Below are 19,691 nucleotides of genomic sequence, written 5' to 3' on the forward strand. Positions count from 1 at the left end.
TATTAAAAATTAATAGCATTCCTAATAATCTCTGACCCATCCATCAAATTGGCAGTACTCCCATAAATTTCATGTTTCCCGCCCAACATCCCCACAAGTCTTACCTCACCCTTTTCCAGCTCAGCCCCACCTTACTTCCCCCAGTCACCCCCCTCCCACTCCCACATATATGCAAACATAGAGTTGTAACGTAAACTCTCTGTGCACTCTACAATCTGTATCGAGGGAAAAATGCCATGCCTGGGCAATCTCCTCAACTCGCCAGCTTCAGCGTTGGAGCTCACTCCATATCCCAAACTCAAGCCCGTTCCTCAAGAAATCCCGTTGATTAATCCGGCAATCGTGGAACCGGAGCAGGATGAGTTCAAACTGGGAACTCTATTGACGGAGTTCAACGATGATGACAAACGAGGAGAAACCACGGGGAATGGTGGCGAAGGAGGATTAATTGAAAAGATTCGGAACCCGGAGAAGGATTTTGGTTCCTTGTTCCAACCAAAGCTTCGATTGAGTGAGGCCGAGCATGAAGATGGTGGTGGAATTGAAAGGGGTTCGAAGCCATGCAGAGTCAAGTGGTCCACCACCGCGAAGCTTGTCCAAGAATGGTCGAAGAGGAAAATTGAGCAAGGGGTTCCTGAATTCAAGGTCTCCTTGCCCTTCCTTGTTGGAGCTCCGAAATTGGTAAATTATACGACTCCTGTTTCTTACAGCCTATCAAGAAATTTGTTCCATCTCATTTCATTTGTTCTTTTTTTTCTTCTTGGGTGTGCCGGGGGGTGGGGGTGGGTGGCGGAGTTTTGACAGAATTGAAATTCGTGTTTCTTGAACTTTATTTACTGTTGTTATATTTTCTGTCAAGCTGTATTTCGCAGAATGTGTTTATAATATTTGCTGGAAGTCTGGTCATTGAACTTTTTTTAATTTTTTTTTTAAATTAAGATGAATTGTTGGTTTTATTCTATTGAAGATTTTGAGTCTCTCTTGTGCAGTTTGGGGTTGAGGTTGCAGATTCCGTACAGACTGTATCTTCTATGCTAGTGCGAGAACTTTTTATTTCAATTACTTCTTCGGTTGTGTTGCTTGTAAGAATTGTCATTTTCTTTCTTTAGGTTGACAAAATTATCAGATAGGACTATTGGTCGTTGAGATGTTTTGTGTCTTTGATTCATTTGTTTGCCTCCTTTTGTGGTTGTTTATGTGGTTTATGTTGCATCTGTTTCCTTTTAGAACTAAATTACTTGTTTAATGGATTGCCATCTTTCATAATCGGAATTTGATAGTCATAGTAGATTAATCTAGTTAACATTGGTATGTCAACCTTTGACAAGGGAAGTCCCAAGGTGATAATTTTTTATTATTTGTCCAGAAAATTTGATGCAGCCTTATATTACTAGAATGTATTAAAATGGCCTAGTGAAATTCTTTAACTGGTTTGTTGTTATGATGTTCAAAACCATTTTCCTAGGTCAGTGTTCATATCCTACAAGAGTTTTTATGAGGTAAAAGTAAAACCAGAATTATCTAGAGGTTCCTCATTTAAGTTAAACCAATCTTTCAACTGATTGCTAAATTTTGGTGATGATTTATAAAAAAAGGTTCAGGACAATTTATGTATTTTAGCACTGCAATAAAGGCAGTTTTTTGGATAGAGCTATGATTCTTTACTCCATTGATAAAAAAGAAATACTGAAAATCTCCCTTGCTCTTTGCACATCCATCCCTTCATATCCTAGAAGGTAACCAAAGCTGGAATCTCTATGATAGGTTACAGTTACATGCAAATTATTTTTCAATTCTTCACTTTTGAAAGACTTGTTAATCAAATTTATTGTTTTTGATGATCTCAGGTCCAATGTAGTGCTTGCCAAACTGTAGTTTACCATGAGGAGGAGATACTGTGTTCTGTTCGCGGCTGTCGGGGTGTTTTTCACCTGAAATGTGCAAAAGAAACTCTCGGTTTCTCATCTTCAAAGCAATTTAAGTGCCCTCAACATGTAAGTTTTAGCGTGGCTCTGCTATACATTTAAGATGAACTTTAATATGATAAATTCCACGTTTGGGTTACTCATAATGTCTATTTGGTTAGTTCAGAATAAAAAATGTATTTGCAAGTGTGTCAAGTCTCGTCAGTGATGTCATATCAGAAAGTTTCTTAAAAAGTGAGATGAATTGATAAATTCTATTCAGATATTTATTTCTGAATAAATTGTTCACTACTGATCCTTGGTCATTATTATGCCAGTTTCAGGTCTAGTTGGTGTATTAGTAATAGAGCAGTACTAATTAATTGTTAGGGCAATTTTACTTGGAGCTAGTTTCCTAAACTTTTCCCTGGATCTTAAATTGTTCTGTCTCATCAGATTTGCCAAGATGAACTCCTTTTATTTTGTTTGTGTTTATTTTTTCGATTTAACAAAAGCATGTATAGGGGGACTAGGTTGACTTCATCTATGGCATATGTTTCTATCAATTGGTTCCAAAATGTAGGTTGGTTTTCATTTTTCTTCATATATATACTTGTGACTGATAGACATGTCTATAATTGTACTTAGCACTAGATAAAGCTATTGTTTTCTAGTAACTCTTTCTGTGTTTGTTTAAATTTGAAGATAGAAGTGAACCAACTGCTTGGTTCTATTTTTCAGTATTGATTGTCCTAAGCTTCCTCATTCTACTTGTCGCAAAATCATCCTTGATAATGATTTTGTTATTTTTACAGTGTGTAACCTGAAGAAGGCTTACATATCTGACATCTCTTTCCTGATCAGGAGTGCTTTTTATGTAAGCAAAAGAACCGTTTGTGGCGATGCTTAAGATGTCCAATAGCATGCCATGATAAGTGTGCACCATTCCCGGAGCATGTGGTCCATTTTCCTGATCAACCAGGCGAAGCTATTTGTTGGCGGCATCCTACTGATTGGCGTTTGGAGAAGAAGGTATATTTCTTCGTTTGTTTACCGTGGTTTTTCTTAAATCCCTCATTTAGGTTAAAACATTTAGAATAATTGGCCATTATGGTCTGTTGTTCAGCATAACTGTTTATATATTTTGTAATTTGTATCATACTTTGGTTGAACTATGCCGAGGAATGAAAAATCTGAGATTTGTTGTACTGCCAAATCTTTCTGAGTCTGTTACTCATAACACTACTGATAATTGATAAACCGCCTCTGACTGTCAGAGCCAAAAGCCTGTCCCAACCCAATAGTTCTCTTCTTTTCAAAATTTTTCCATTTTGATTCTTACATGGAAAGAGGATTTTCTGCCCATCTTTCTCTCTGTTATGCTTTTGTCATGAGAGAAAGATTGCTATAATGAAAAAAAAAGCTGTCAAAGCTGCTGATTTTGGCAATTCCACTGCTGGCTGCTGCAACTGGAACTCATTCCACAAGATTTACAACCCTAACTTAGTAAGTCATTCAATGTCGGAGATACGTGGAAAGAATGAAGGGGGAATTTGGTTGTCCTCTTTGGCACTCAGATGTGTGTTTCCGAGTCAACATAAGTCACTTTCTAAGTGCATTAATTTCATTCTGATTGTCACTAAAAGGTCCTTGGGTTATAAATAGCTCATAGTTGATCCGTAATAGGTGCATCTCCCTAATTGGGTAGTAGACTAGAAAGTATTACATTCCCCTCTTTCTTTTCTTTCCTTTCTAAAAATATCATAAACTAATTTAGTTGAATATATCTTTTTCTAGTTGTGATGTAATTGTTGCTCAAACAATTTATCATGTAAAAACACTCTTTTTAGTTTTGAGAGATGTACATTACTGTTAAAAAAATTGAAAGTCATCCACTTGCGTGTTGCTATATTAGAACCACAGGATATTTTGCTTTCTGCATAGATTTTGCTCTTTCAGCTTCCAGTTTCTCTTTTCTTGGACATTATGCAGAAGCGATGTCAGTTCCTGAAAAGCACAATTATTGTTTTCCTTAATTAGATGCTAATGCTATATTCCACCATTTGGTTGCACTGGTGCATTCTATTAGATAAGATCTTTAAATGAGGCAAACGTATTTGGCGAAAGAAAATACAAATGGAACATAATTGTAAATTGTATATAATTTGATATCAATCCGTCTCCTTGTCAACAAAGATTTTCTATTTGCTTATTGATTAAGCTAAATTTCACTTAATCCAATTTGCTACTCAGAAATCCTTTTGCATCTACACATTTAGACAATGCTACTGACAGACATGTCATTCCTTTGAAATCACGTGCAAGTAGTGAATGTACTTTGGATCAGAACCGGTCCTTCAATATGGGAGCCATTTTTATCAAGAGACAGGACGACACTAGTCTTGATTGATTCTTTTGATTTGCCTACATCTAGTTCTAGTGCTAGTTCTATAGGGTAAAGGAAAATTGAAGTCATTAGCATTCTCCCCTAGGCAAAAACAGTTTTCGCAATAACTAGATTCACAAGCTCAGGTTCACTTGCACCCTTCTTCTTGAAATGCCATCAGCTGCTCTCTATTCCATCAAAGATACAAACACAAGATCCTATGGGTAAAAAAGAAAAAGGAAATGCATGCTTTACCATCTCTTTAAGAACTAAAATTCTAGAATGTCTAGCCTCTTTAAAGAAGCTTCAAGGCTATTCTTTCTCTTTATCGCAAGGAAGCTAGAAAACCAGTTTGAAAGAATGTCTTAGTGGATGGCAAATGGATATTTCCGGATGGGAGTTGGGAGCTATCTTACCGTACTAAATTTTCAAATTTGACCGAATTCACCCTGTTTGTCTTATGTTTGGAAAGAGTCAGTCCTTGGATTATAAAAGTGGTGGAAGTAGGGAGCCATTACTTTGAAGTGCGGCAGAAGGGAATCTTCGTGACGATTCATTTCATCCTGCTCTCTTTCTCTTTGATTACTTCCATAGCATATCCATTTTTGAACTTCATTACCCTAGCCACCATCTTGCTTCCCATGGTTTTGCAATGCCTATGTGATTCAGTTCCAAACATGATTCACTGACCAAAAAAAGAAAGCAAAGGCATGCATGAAAAGCTAAGGGGGTGACTAACTGACAACAGGCAGGATACCATAATAGCTTTTCCCATCTCAAGTTGACTCGTCGCAAAAATCGTCGTCAAGGTCAAACAAAAAAGATAAAGGAATGTTTCTGCTGTGTCCTTACAATGGCAATAAATAAGTACGGATACATTACATGCTACGGGGAACAAAATATGGAAAATTGCTGATATTCAAGCATACTATAGATGTTGTAGAACTGCTAGGGACATGATGGTAGAAAGCATAACTAAGCGAAAGGTCTTCTCAGAGAGGTGGTTTGATCGTAGTTGCAGTTGTTGGTGACAGCTCCAGTCCTATAGAAGAAGCTAGTATTGGATGTATCCTTCTCGTCTTCTTTTTGAAGCAAGTCCTGTACCAGTTGTATTCTTCTTTCCTAGCCAGCTTTTAAAAGGCTTCCAAATGTGATCCAGGTCTCTGATGATTTTTTCAGGAGGAAAGAGGGAAGTATATATCTTCACAGTTTACTAGTCCGAAGCTTGAAAAAAGGCTTTTTCTTTCAACTCAGCCTTGTGCTTCCATAAAATAAAGCACTCAGTTCATACTTTTATACAAAATTATTCTGTTTTCTCCCATTTCCTGAGTTAGAATTCTGATTTTCCATAGGGGACCTAATGCACATGCTGAAGCTCCCTTGCCGTCCCATTCTTGAGTTTATGAGGAAATAGGGTAAGACACTGCTAATTTGATCTCCTTGGTTGTATATATTGGGCTAGAACTAGGTTGCTACTGAGCTAATTGATCGAACTATTCCAACCAAAGGAAGGAATAGAGTAGTTTTTGGTTCCTGTAGCATAGTTATTAATGGAGCGCCATGACACAAAGGCACGAGCCTAGAACCATTTTCCAACATTGGCGTTAAGCCAGGGTGCATTTTTCTGTGGCGCCAGCTTGAAGCCCATCCTTTAAGGCTAGGTTGAGCTTTTTATTTTTTGAAAAACTGAAGAAAGAAGAACCCTAATCTTCTCCGGTTCGTCTCTTGAGCTATAAGACTTCTCTTTCATCCCTTCAAGTAATGTCTTCTTTCTTATATTTCTTCCCAGATGCTACAGCCTCTTCTTCTTTATTCTCTTCTTTCTTTTTCCTTTCTTCTTTTTTGTCAAGCCCTACTATTCCACCCCTACTTAGCCTTTTTGCTGGCAACTATGTACAAGTTTCCTTGATTCTTTAATATCCTAACTATCAGCCTAATTACAATGATGTAGGGTAGTAAATGGGATTTCCACTTTGGTTGGATTATTCGCAACTGCATCTTCAAATAAATTAAATGACAAATGGGACCTATACAATTCGGTATTCTTTTTCTTTTTCATTTCAAACAGATTTCTAATGGATTTAAATCAAGGAATTAGATAATAAGAATAAAATCAACGTAATTCTAGGATACAAGCATCCTGACTTGGTGACAACTACATACAAGTTCCCTTGACAATAAAAAGGAAACAATTCAAATCCTGTCAACTTAATTACAATGATGCAAATTATCGGTTCGGTCGATGCCAACCGAGCGGAGGCCCACCCAACTCCATTGCCAATTGATATGTAGCAATTGGCATTTATTGCTTTTGTCATGAATTTTTTTTCTTAACTTGATTTATTAGAATTTGACTTAGAGTTTACTTGTTTTCACTTTCCACGTTTTTTTATTTAACACATTTATCACCCATCATAAAATTTTCTCCTCATTGCCGGAATTTCATCGGTGGTCGGAGAATCCTTACCAACAGCAACAACTTTCAATTTTCCTCCACATTAGTGCATCTTTTTGGGAGAGTGAAAAATAAATATATTTTTTGGTAATGAGGTAATATCAAATCCAATTTTACTAAAAAACAATTCAACTAATTTTGAGAAACACTGAAATATTATTTTATACGATTATACTAAAATACCGTTAAGAATGATATTCTGAAGTTATTGTTGAATAGACAGAGTTTTGCATTTCTATTTTCATTGAGAAATATTTTTATTCTAGGACTTGTTGCATTGACTACCTAAAATCAAGTAGCGATCTTTTATCTTTATAAAATATGTGCTGGATGCTGGAAAATGTGCTGCCTGAAAGTATAAATATTTCCTAATATTATTGTGAAACAGTGAAATAGAAAATGCAGTAAATGAATCGATGCGTACAGACTCCATTATACCACAGGCATAGCTTTGCTTGAAGAGGCAATTCCTTTGGGCTTATATGTAATCTTATTTTCTGAAAAATGCATAAAACTCAAAATGGCTATGGCTTTAATAAGTTTTGTTTCACTTCACTTCTTGAATGACACTGGTTGTTTTCTCATTTTCCAATGGACTTGATTTGGCTATGTTTTACCCATAATTCCTTTGCAGGTATTGAGCATGGATAAATTACTATATGCCATAAGTTTAGGATCTGATTGATTTTTTGGTTGTACTTTGTCCCCTATTATATTTATGGTTAATTGAGAATCTTTTTATTTAATATTTAATTCTATTTGCTTTTCCAGGTACTTTTCAGTTGTAAGATATTTCTCTTTTGTTTTTGGTCTCTTTAGTCTGTGGTATTATTAGATTTTGCAGAAAAAAGAAAATTCAACTGTATACTTGCCTTATGACTCGAAAATGCATTATGTTTAATAATTTTCTATTTAGCAGTTCTTGTTCTATTTTAATTGCTGCCATGTACTATGTCCATTAAGTTTGTGTACATGCATGGCACACATGCAGTCGCAGACACAACACACGGATATAGCCTGGTATATGAATTAAAAAGCTATAACATTGGCTGTCTATGTAAAATTATGACCAAGAATATTTTGTAACTGGCATAACCTTAATTCTCCTGGCATCATATTCTTAAGCCATCAGACTGCAAGTTTGCAATCATGTGTACATGTGATCATATGATTACATCAGTGTGGTCTGTGTAGCCCATGGATATTACTCTATTGGCAGTGAATAAATCACATAATTGTCAATAGGCTGCCCATTCTACATTGCATCATGAATTGGTAGCTCAAAGGACATGCAAGACATAGTAAAGGAAGCAAGTCCGACGCCGTGTTTGAGACCATTCCCCACAAAATAGCTTAGATTCAATTGGACTGTTTGATACAGATCAAGACAGCATATCTAGAGAGTGGATAATATGTAATGTTAAAAAAACGTGGAATAAAAGAATTGCAAATGAATTTAATTAGTTATTGAGAAAACCAAAACAAAGTAATTATAGGAAAAAATTTATTTATCAAACTCGTTGCTTGCTTAAATGTATCAAATGTATGCATGTTCTTGGTCTTGAACAATTCACTTAATTTTCTTTCCAATATTAATCCTCCGCAAGATTAAATTCAAGCAAGTTCTTCATTATGGAAATCACTAAGAAAAGTGGAAAGCAGAGTACGAGTCTTTAATGCTTGCATTCCACTATGAACTATACTTTTATGTCTTACTGCATTAATGATTTTATGCAATGTGCAACAGCTGCAGCAACTTTTCCTTTATAAATTATGTGCTTCGAGTCAATATACAGGTTATCACCAAAAAGCAGAGAAATGGAATTTGTGAGATTTATGACCAACATTTTATCTAAGTTATTGCTGGCTGCCAAAATTATTCATGTCCCTTCAACATATTCTGGACTTGACTTTTACTTTTCTTTTTATGTCAATTCATCATCTATTTTTTGGCATGTGTTGTGATCTGTACCTCATTGTTTAGGAACTGGTGTATTTGTTAAATGGTACATCAGTAAAATTAAGGTCTAAGTAAAGTTATAACGAGCGATTTTATATAGACTTAATGCTTTGCTACTTTATCACCCGTTATCTTTTTGTCAATTCTGCTGGCTAACAGGATTTAACATATCTTTTTCTCTTTGCAGCATGGGGTTCCGGCAAAAAACATGGAGGTTAGATTATAATTCATTTGCTTTCCTTCTAGGTATAGGCGAAACAAAGTAATTCATCCGAAAGATTTCGAGAAGTCTTTTGGTCATGAATTTAAAGTATTAAAACATGTGGGATTTGTCTAGGAATGTGAAATGGCTTCTCTTCCCCTTTCTCTATATGTATTTCTTTTGGTTATCAAATCACCACCTAATGCTTTATTGTACTTATCAGGATATATTCTCTCTCTTGCCTCTTCCATATAATGAGGAGGAGTTCAAAATTGACATAAACTGGAAAGACCAGACAGAAATGAAGTTGGAGCCACATCCATATGTGCACATCAAACGAAGTATCCTATGTTGTTGGATTCCTACTAGTGTCTAGGTTTAAGAGTATTAATCAATAATACTTAGATGTGCCAATTTTCTGAGTTTTCTATTTCCGGAATGAATATAACTCTAGTTTAAACTTCTGGGTGATGCTACCCAACTACTTTTCATGCTTGGTTCAGTGAACCCAGAAAGTTAACTGCAATGGCTATAAATGATGACTTCTCTACGAATCTTAACTAGATCAGATGTGTACCTAGTGAAGAGAAAGCGTAACAGTTCTGATGCTGATATTGGATGCACAAACTGCAGTTCTACTCAATGCTCTGAGGGTTGTGTATGCAGGTACTATTCTTCATTTGCAGACAAACTTTTATTACTTCATGGAGCGAATGCCGTACTAAGGCTTTCTAAGCAAAGCTACATTGATTTGCTCATGCTTTTAATTTTTGTTTAACAGAGTTCAGTGCATCAGCTGCTCAAAAGCTTGTAGTTGCTCCAAACAGTGTGCAAACAGACCCTTTCAGAAAGTGAAAAAAATACAGATCGTCAAGGTATATTGTATTTATTTTTTGTTTCTGAACTTAGTGCTTAGTTCTGGTTTCCCCCCCAAAATATCAGTAACACGGTGTATGGTGCTTATCAGACACAACGTTGTGGTTGGGGTGTAGTGGCTGCTGAATCTATCAATAAAGGAGACTTTATAGTAGAATACGTTGGAGAAGGTAATTTCTGGCACAATCAAAATAAGAATGCTCCATTCCATTTGCTTTCCCTCTGCATATTATGGCCTATGTCTTGAGTTTGTGTGTTTGTTCCATCTACTACCATTTGCTTACTAATAAATGTATTCACTTCTAAATATATTTTGTGCTTCTAATAAGTTGTATAAATACATAACTTAGAAACTACTGTTACCTAAAGGAGCATTTGATTGAAAGGAAATCAATAACATGTAATAGAAAAAAGATGAGTAATAGAATGCTTCCTGAGGGCTTCAGTCTCATTAAGAGCATTTTCACTATTGCTTTTCTCTTAGGAAGTGGAACTATCACAGTTAATGAATTACTGCCACAGATGTTTGATTCTGTCTTCTGAGTTCATTTATGCATAATTTCAGCAAATTACCACCCTCTGGACATTAAAATATGAATCCCAGTATGTGGTTGGAGCGACTGATCACCTACATCATGGTTATGTTGCACATTCTTCTTCCACTAATAGTCTTTATTATATGAGAAGTCCTACAGCATCTTTGCCAAGTGATGTCTTTTAGAGATTAGTGCACATAATGTTGGACCCTGAATTTTTGCCAGAAAAAACGGTAAGGAGAACCTTTTCCTTGGTGAATAAGATTAATTTGATTGTTTTTGCAATCTGCTCCATTCCTTGTATATAATCTTAATAACACAAAAGAATTACTGTGACATTTTTTTTCAAGAAGTCGAATGTCATATAATTTCAGTATTTCTTTAACATCCATTCTAATATCTCACATTCTAAGTGGCAAAAATGAAATCCTCTGGCAACTTAGACTAACCACTTCTCTAACAACTATTCATATGCAATATCTTCTGAGCCCCGCTAAATAAGAAGAAAAGCATTTTCAGATGTCATACAACTACGGAATTATTTAGATGTCATGATTCAATTGGGGAAAATAAGGATTTGCTCCAACATGAATTTATAGCAGGAATTCAAGTCACATATATAATTTTTTTTTCAATGTATTGCAGTTCATATTTGGTTAATTCTTCAAAGAGCTCAATAGGACACCTGGATTTGGAGTATATTTTTAAGAATAGCTCAGATAGTCGTACTATTGAGCTCATTGGATCACCTACTTTTTGATAGTCAAATCCTCAAGTTTTGTCCTGGTTAGCTGAATAGGAATAATAGTTGAAAGTTCTCTGTGTCTCAGCTGAATTTTATTTATGGCTTTCCCTCTGGAGAAGTAATCTGGAAGCACTGATATTTTACCCTTCCTCATTCTCTTACCATAACATGCATGGCCAGAATTGCTGTAGATAAGTTCTCAATTTCTTAGTATCTTTTGCAATTTTGAGTATTGCTGCATGGCACAGTCATCAGGGTATTAAATCACTAAACTATTTTTGGAGAACTACTATTTATCCCTTAATAAAACTTTCATATCTTCTCATGGATATAAAATCTCTGATCAGTATTAAATTTGATGAATAATTATTTGCTTTTACTTTTCAGTAATTGATGATGCCTTGTGCGAGAGAAGGTTATGGGACATGAAAGACCAGGATGCTAAGAACTTCTATATGTGTGAAATTAACAAGGACTTTGTGATTGATGCAACATTCAAGGGAAATGCTTCACGGTTTCTAAATCACAGTTGTGCCCCTAATTGTGTACTAGAGAAGTGGTAAGTTTACTTATGATTTCTCTCTATGCATATCCACGCCTAGGATATTAGTTACTGGCCAAACCCTGAAAACTATTGTTGTTTTCCTGTCATTGAGTTCTACATTTAGTTTGTGTATCATCCAACATTTCAAATAAGTAGGGTTATTCTAATTTTGATTGTTAGACTGCTGCCGTATATTCTTCCACGAGGGTCTTCACTCTTCACTAGATAGAGAACTTACAGCCGTATTTTAGGTATACTTTTTTAAATGGAAACTAGTTAACTATTTTTGAGCTGCTAATAATATTTATTTTCCTGCAAGTTAGTTGCCCCTCTTATATGCTTATACTCAATAAGAACTAGAGACAAAAAAGTCCTAATCCTCAATACATTCGGATCCTAATCCATTGCAGTTTTATTTTTCTTGTTTTTTACTGATAGATTGTGTAATTCAACCAAGTTGAGGGTGCTATTTCAAATATAAAGTTTCTTAACTGCTATTTCAAGTAATTCTGCTTTTCTTTACCAAGATTTGCTGTAAGGGAACTATTTGGTTGCCCTTAATAAGAGCAGTATAATGTCCCTCAGTTGGAGTTCAGATAACATTAGCTCTTAATCTGTGAAATTTTTCTGGAAACCACAGTTCACACTTTGGAATAGGGGACAGTGAATAATCCATTGTTTTTCCCTTGCTCTCAGATGCTGTACCTGTTTGGCAAGCCCAGTGTCAAATCTTTACATGTAAATGAAACTTATTTTCTTTACTACAGTAATGGAAGATTCTAACTATAACTTTTCTTATCTTATCTATAGGCAGGTTGAAGGGGAGACCCGTGTCGGTGTCTTTGCATCTAGATCCATTGAGGTTGGAGAACCATTGACCTACGATTATAGGTATGCTGCATTGAGTTGTTTTTTCTATTATTATTTCCGTGACAGTTCTAGTATTTATCTTTAATGAACTGACATTAAAATGAAGGTGCAATAATATCACAATTTAGTTTGATAAATAATCTGCATTATGTAGGTTTTATCCTCGTATCTCTGTTTTCTTTATATGTACAATAAACAGAGCGGAAACTGAACTTGATAGAGTGATGCCTTTTTTACTCAAAAACAATTTCTTCATTGTTGGCAATATTTGCAGATTTACTTGTGTTTCGAGCAGCTTACAGTCACTGCTTATGTAACTGTAAAAGGAAAAAAAAGAGATATTTTGATAGAAATTACCAGGATTAACCTAGCTATATGCATGCCTTCCCAGAATTACTTTCATAGTTACTTGGGTCACTAATTGCATGGAAAATAGTGAAGACTTATTTGTGGTAGTTATAATTTCACAGTTAAGCTGGTCTAATTTTACTTTTCAAGATTCAAGGCTTAGGATTAGAAGATTAGCATGCCTATTTCTCTACGTAATGAGGGATAAATAATAGCTTTGGTGTTCAATAATCACTGTAAGTGTTAAACCTTCATTTCAGTAGCAACTTGAAGGATACGTTTTTTTTCTTTTATTTTCTTCCAGCTATGTAGATCTAGCAATGTTCCTCAGTAGGGGCGATAAAGAGCGAGACAAGCCTGATATTAGGAACACTATTGAGGTCAAACTCAAGCTTCACGGACAGAATCTCTTGTACTCGCCTCTAACTTGAGTGTTCCCAATTTTCAGTTTTTATTCTGAATTTTGGTTACTACACAAGATATAAATAAATAAGTTTTGAACTACTGGTGAAAATTACCCTAAATTAAAATGAGTGGAAGTCAGTATAGGGGATATAAATGAAAGCACGTTGGAAATAAAATCAAAAGATAATCTTCACTTGAAACTCAAGGATTTAGCGGCAGTGAGATGGTGGAGCATGTGCCGTGGCGACCAGTAACAAGGATTCATGGGACATGGGTCGAGGGGTGACATGAGAACAGTGGAATAAATGAGACAAGAGTGACAGACACTCAAAAGTGAGGACAATTCAGGCAAAAAAAGTGAAATGGAAAAAGTGCATTCATTAATCTCTTTTTTTTTTTGGGTTACATGTGCATTCATTAATCAAAACTATACTCATAATTCAAATGTAATATTAGTATCACCATATGATTGACAATTCAGTTAAAGCTTGCATTCTGGTAGCTATCCCACTTATGATGTTTTCTTCTCATCAATGCTATGCCCCCAAGTTATGCATCCTCATTCAATGCTTTTCACTATGCATGCTATAGCAGTCACATGACAGCTATGTTTAGTTACTCCACATGCCTTGATCCTCTTTGTTGTTCAATGGTGTCTGGACTCGAAAATCATTTATGCCATGAACATATTGGATTCTTTGCAATCCAGAGCTGTTTGGCCTGTCTTTCTAATCGGACACCAATACATTGGTGCTTTGGACAAAATTATGTTTACAAATTGTTGCTGAGACCAAGAAGCTACTTTCTACTCTTGCAGATTCGTACAGTTTGGGCCAGAAGTTGAGTGTCATTGTGGAGCTCCAAACTGTCAAGGGTATCTCGGGACCAAAAGAAAGATTGTCTTTGGCCCAAGGACTAAACGGAGGATCAACTTGGGGTTATCATGGGGTCCTAAAAGACAAAGGACGTCAAAGAAAATAGTAGGAATAGTTATAAATTGATTTTTCGGCAATTTTTCATCAAGCATCTCATTTATGCATGTATATTGCTGTTGTCATTGAACACATTAGAGTAAGAAGTCAAAGAACTACAGTTGTTGTAACAATTGAAGATTATAGGATAGGGGCACGAGGCGCCTCTGGTTCCCCTTGTATATCATTCATGTATTCTCATTGGGATGTGCAATAGAAAGAGGTAAAAGAACTACAGCTGAATTGTTTAGAGTAACTAGATTTTGATGTGAATGGAGATACATCAGGATTTCCTTGTAAAAATCTTTCTAGTAATGTCATTGAATAGAAAGATGTAAAAGAACTACAGCTCGAATGTTAAATTAACTACATTTTTGGTGTTTGAATAGAGATACCCCATGTTCTTCCTTGTACTTTGTTGCAACTGTTATGCTATGCTATGAATTATTCATATGAAACTAACCACTAGGAATAATGACTTTGTAGGAAAGGGATACTTATTTGATGGTTTATTTGTTCTGAACACTGTTTCCACTTCTATTAATAAAATTTCTTTCAATTCTGCTTATTTGATGGAATCCGTTGATATTTGGCATGATAGATTAGGACATGTAAACTACTCCTCTATTAAAAGGTTGAAAACTATGAATCTTATAAATATATCGGACACAAATGGATGCCCTAAATGTGGACTCTGTGTAAAGGCAAAATACGTAAAGAAACCTTTTAAGCCTATCACATTTCAGAAGTACTGAATTATTAAAACTAATCCACTCGGATCTAACTAATTTTGAAAACACATTAAGCAAGGGTGGTAAAAAATTTTATATCTCCTTCGTCGAGGATTTTTCTAGATATACTAGAATTTATCTATTAAAATCAAAAGATGAGGCAGCTAAAATATTTATGAAATTTAAGGCTAAAGTTGAAAATCAATTAGATAAGAAGATTAAATGACTTAGATCTGATAGAGATGGAGAATACAACACTAAATTCTTAAAAGAATTTTGTGAGATTAATGGAATAATCCATGAAATGTCTGCACTTTATATACCTCAACAAAATGGCATAGCTGAACGAAAAAATAGAACTCTGAAAGAAATGATGAATACTATGTTTTAAGCTCAAGTGTGCCTGATAATATGTGGGGGAAAGCAACTTTATCTACATGCTATATCCTTAATAGAGTCCCACATATAAAGTTGAATAAAACTCCTTATGAATTATGGAAAGCGTTTGCTCCTAACTTTAAAATTGTTAAGGTGTGAGATTGTCTAGCTGAAGTAGCATATCCAGAATTTAAGAAAACAAGCGTAGGACCTAAAACCTTTGACTGTGTGTTTATTGGATATGCCCAAAATAGTGTCGCATATAGATTCATGTGTTTAAATGATAACTCTCTTTGTGAATCAAGAGATGCTGAATTTTTTGAACTAGTTTTTCCATTAATTAAAATTTCTAGAACGAACATAGCCCCGTCAAGGAATAAACCATTGTTAACTTCCTCTAATTCTATTGTGAATGAACCTAGAAGAAGTAAAAGACAAAAAAACTGGACATAGTTTTGGACCAGACTTTCTAACTGCTTTCCTAACGGAAGACCAAGATAAGATAAATGAAGACTTTGCTTCAATGTTTCTAGTTGAAGATGATCCTAAGACATATACAGAAGCAATAACCTCCATAGACTCTAGTTTCTGGAAGGAAGCCATTAGAAATGAACTAGATTCTATAATGTTAAATCATACTTGGGATTTAATGGATTTGCCTATAGGAAGTAAGCCTATAAAATACAAATGGGTCTTCAAGAAAAAAATGAAACCAGCTGGGTCAATAGATAAAATTAAGGCACGATTGGTGGTTGTGAGTTATACACAAAAGAAAGACATAGACTATTTTGACACATAATCACCTGTGACAAAGATGGCAACCATTAGAACTCTAGTTGCGCTATCAGTTATTCTTGGCTTAATAATCCATCAAATGGATGTAAAAACAGCCTTCCTAAATGGAGACTTGGAAGAAGAAATATATATAGAACAATCAGAGGGGTTTATGGTACCTAGCCAAGAAAATAAAATTTGTAAACTTAGATAATCACTATATGGACTAAAACAAGCACCTAAATAATGGTATGAAAAGTTTGATCATATTTTAAAAACTAATGGATACAAAACAAATGTATCAGATACATGTGTATACTCAAATTATTTGGCAGAATGTGTTATTATATGCCTATATATCGATAATTTGCTAATTTTTGGCAACAACATAGAAATAATTGAGGAAACCAAAAGATTCTTATCAACACAATTTAACATGAAAGATCTAGAAGAAGCTGATGTAATCCTAGGCATTAAGATTAGAAAAACTGAAAATGGGTTCTCTCTTTGTCAGTCCCACTACATAAAGAAAATTATGGACAAGTTCGGTGGTCAAGATGAGATACCAGTCAAAACACCCTATGACCCGTGTACATGTCTAAAAAAGAATAAAGGTGATAGTGTGTCACAAGCTAAATGTGCAAAAATCGTAGGGAGTGTCATGTTTCTCATGAACTACACCAGATCTGACATAGCTTACGCTGTGAGTAGACTAAGTCGGTATACCCATAATCCGAATAATGAACATTGGAATGCACTATGTTGCCTGTTGAGATATCTAAAGGGGACTACAAACTTGAGCTTGCACTTTAATAAAAGTGTTAAAAGGATTTTGTGATGCAAATTGGGTTACCGATAATGATGAAGTAAGCTCAACTAGTGGATTCGTTTTTACTTTGGGTGGGGGAGCTATTTCCTGGAAATCTGCAAAACAAACTTGTATAGCTCGCTCTACTATGGAATCTGAATTTATAGCTCTTGAATTAGCAGGTCAAGAAGCAGAGTGGCTGTGAAACTTATTAGAGATGTGCCCTTGTGGGGGTCAACTGTGCCAGTGTCTCTGCACTGTGACTCCCAAGCTGCTATTGGAATTGCCAAGAACTATGCTTACAATGACAAAATGAGACATATTCATATTAGACATGAAACAGTAAAAGAACTTCTAAAGAATGGGATAATCTTCTTGAATTATGTGAGGTCCAAGAGAAATTTGGCAGATCCTCTCACAAAAGGACTTACCAGGGGAATTACTTTTGAGTCTTCGAGAGCAATGGGGCTAAAACCCCTTGATTGATGGAATATGGTAATGACCATATAAATCCATAGCCCTATGTTTGGGTGGTCCTAATAAGGACTTGATGAATAACCCTAACTTTTTTCAGGAAGATAGTTTCATAACTTAGATGTTGAGTGGTCTATAAGACTTGATGAAGCTATCTAGATGAGTGTGGAGGTGGGCCGCCTTATATGAAAGAAAAATGAAAGTTCTTTTCTAGAGCAGTTATTAGAACCTAAGGTATAAGCGCAAGGCCATTAATAGTGCTCGGAACAACGGATACTAATGAATTTACACGTGATTGTGGGGGTCTCAATTTGAGCTATCGAAAGTTCAAGAGTCACATCACTCTTGTTAGCCAAATTGATTGCCCTCACTTCACTACGCATTAATTCAATCGAAAGATATTAATGCTTAAGTATATTTCTTCCTTCACTCAGAAATCATATTCTTCATCTATATCAGTTATTTATGGGGGATTGTTGGGAATGACTAATTGTTTTGGACTCCTAATCACCTACACTCCTAAAATTCAATTTTTTGCTCCTAAATATCAATAAATTCGTTGGCAAATGTGTGGATGGGATAGAGTCCCATTTTTTCAACAACCAAATTATGCTTCTACAAATAGGACTTAAGTTCATTTCATTTTATACACCAACATTTCGAGAACAATTCCTTTTGCTTTCTTTCACTGCTTTCTCCTTCCCTTCTGAGTGTTTTGTTCGTTGTTCCAAGCTCTCTTCCACGAGTGCGCATGTAAGAGAATTATAGCTGTGTTAACCTTGGGGAGAGTTCGATTTATACTATCTGCACCACGATAGTATCAAAATTTCGCTTTCAAGATAGTGATTCTCCACGACACAATCTTTCATTTTTTCCAACAACCATCTGAATAGTAGGATCTGTACACCTCCCGACACTACCCGTCTATAAGTATCAGTAGGCACCATTTGATAGTATACATTTTTTAGATTAAGATCTAACTCCTAAATTCAGCTGTTTTTATTTTTATGCTATCGAATTGAAGTATTAGAGGACGTGTTACAATTGACCCATATATTCCTTTCTAGGGTCTAGAAAGGTTTCAACACGTCATCTTAAACATGGATGCATAAATTCGTAGAGATCATACCACATAAACAATGAATATCATCATCAGTATCTCGCATGACACATTATAGGTATTCCTCTATATAAATTAAGATTGCCTTTTAATTTTAGGCACTAGGGTATTTGTACCTAATAAATAGCAAGTATTTAAAAATCAGTTCTTCTTAGTAGCGATGTTTGGATATGATAATTATAAGAGGCTTTTTTATTTTATAATGCAAGACACATAGACTGAGTGATGGCTGGACGTTGAAAGATTATCTTTGTTGAAATTATTATCTTGTGTAAACAAAATATGACCCCACTTGATTTATATATTTTCCCAATTAAAAAATAAATATAATTTGCCTTTCAAGCTTTTTTTTTATTAATAACGATAAATAAATTATAATAATCTATTTTGATATATTAAATATTTTTATTTAATTTATATATAATAACTAACAATAATAAATAAATTACAATAATTCATATTAAGTGAAACAAATACCCAACGTTCGATGTGACTCAAATTTATTTGTAGAACCTCAACCTAATACCATTTTGTTAATATTCCATATGTGTGGGCTTTTTTTTTTTTGATGTAAGAAAAATACATTAATCAGGAATGAGAAGTTCAAGGTGATGTGTGCAAAATTAGTACAAATCCAATAAGTTTGGATCTTGTCGATGGACTTGGGCCAATTGAATAAAAGAGTTTGAAAAACAAAACCTGTAAAACAATACATTAGCACTCTGACGCTTAAGTTAAGTTATTTAGGAATAAATAATCGTAAAAAATAAATCGTGATGAGAAATTGAGATATGGTAAATAAATTCGTGAAAGAAATCGTGTTCAAGTGCCGTTTTGGATGTTAAACCAAGAATTGAGAGTAAATTTTCAGATGTTGGAAGGTGCCCCCGAAAGGAGGGGCTGAACCTATACTTATAGGGGGCGCCCCAATCTGATGGGATTCTTGATGTCCACATTATCTTCGGAAAAATGGTTGAAGGTCGTGTGGATAAGTTGTAATTGGGTCTTATCTTCAATTGGTTCTGCCAACAATAACACATCTTTATCTTGGGGAGAATTCCTTACACGTGAAGATTCCTAATCTGGGTCCTTTTAGGTTTAGGAATCCTGGGTCTCGAAGGCGCCTCCCTCACCTTGGGCCATCCTGATAGGATGCTACAGGTGGGCCTCAGGTTTGAAAGATTTTCTATGAGGCCTCTTTCAT

The 19,691-nt window shown here is 35.2% G+C and overlaps 1 protein-coding gene across 1 annotated transcript; it reads left to right on the forward strand.

Annotated features, from left to right (window-relative positions):
* LOC105155618 (histone-lysine N-methyltransferase ASHR3) lies at positions 93 to 14,595 on the forward strand. Its single transcript, XM_011071513.2, has 11 exons — positions 93 to 681; positions 1,848 to 1,994; positions 2,769 to 2,936; positions 8,893 to 8,919; positions 9,131 to 9,248; positions 9,477 to 9,573; positions 9,689 to 9,782; positions 9,875 to 9,953; positions 11,452 to 11,623; positions 12,419 to 12,499; positions 14,049 to 14,595. Exons 1-11 carry the CDS (start codon positions 232 to 234, stop codon positions 14,230 to 14,232), a joined length of 1,617 nt encoding a protein of 538 aa, XP_011069815.1. The 5' UTR covers positions 93 to 231; the 3' UTR covers positions 14,233 to 14,595.

The sequence above is a fragment of the Sesamum indicum genome, linkage group LG2 (genome assembly GCF_000512975.1).
Source record: "Sesamum indicum cultivar Zhongzhi No. 13 linkage group LG2, S_indicum_v1.0, whole genome shotgun sequence".
Classification (NCBI taxonomy): domain Eukaryota; kingdom Viridiplantae; phylum Streptophyta; class Magnoliopsida; order Lamiales; family Pedaliaceae; genus Sesamum; species Sesamum indicum.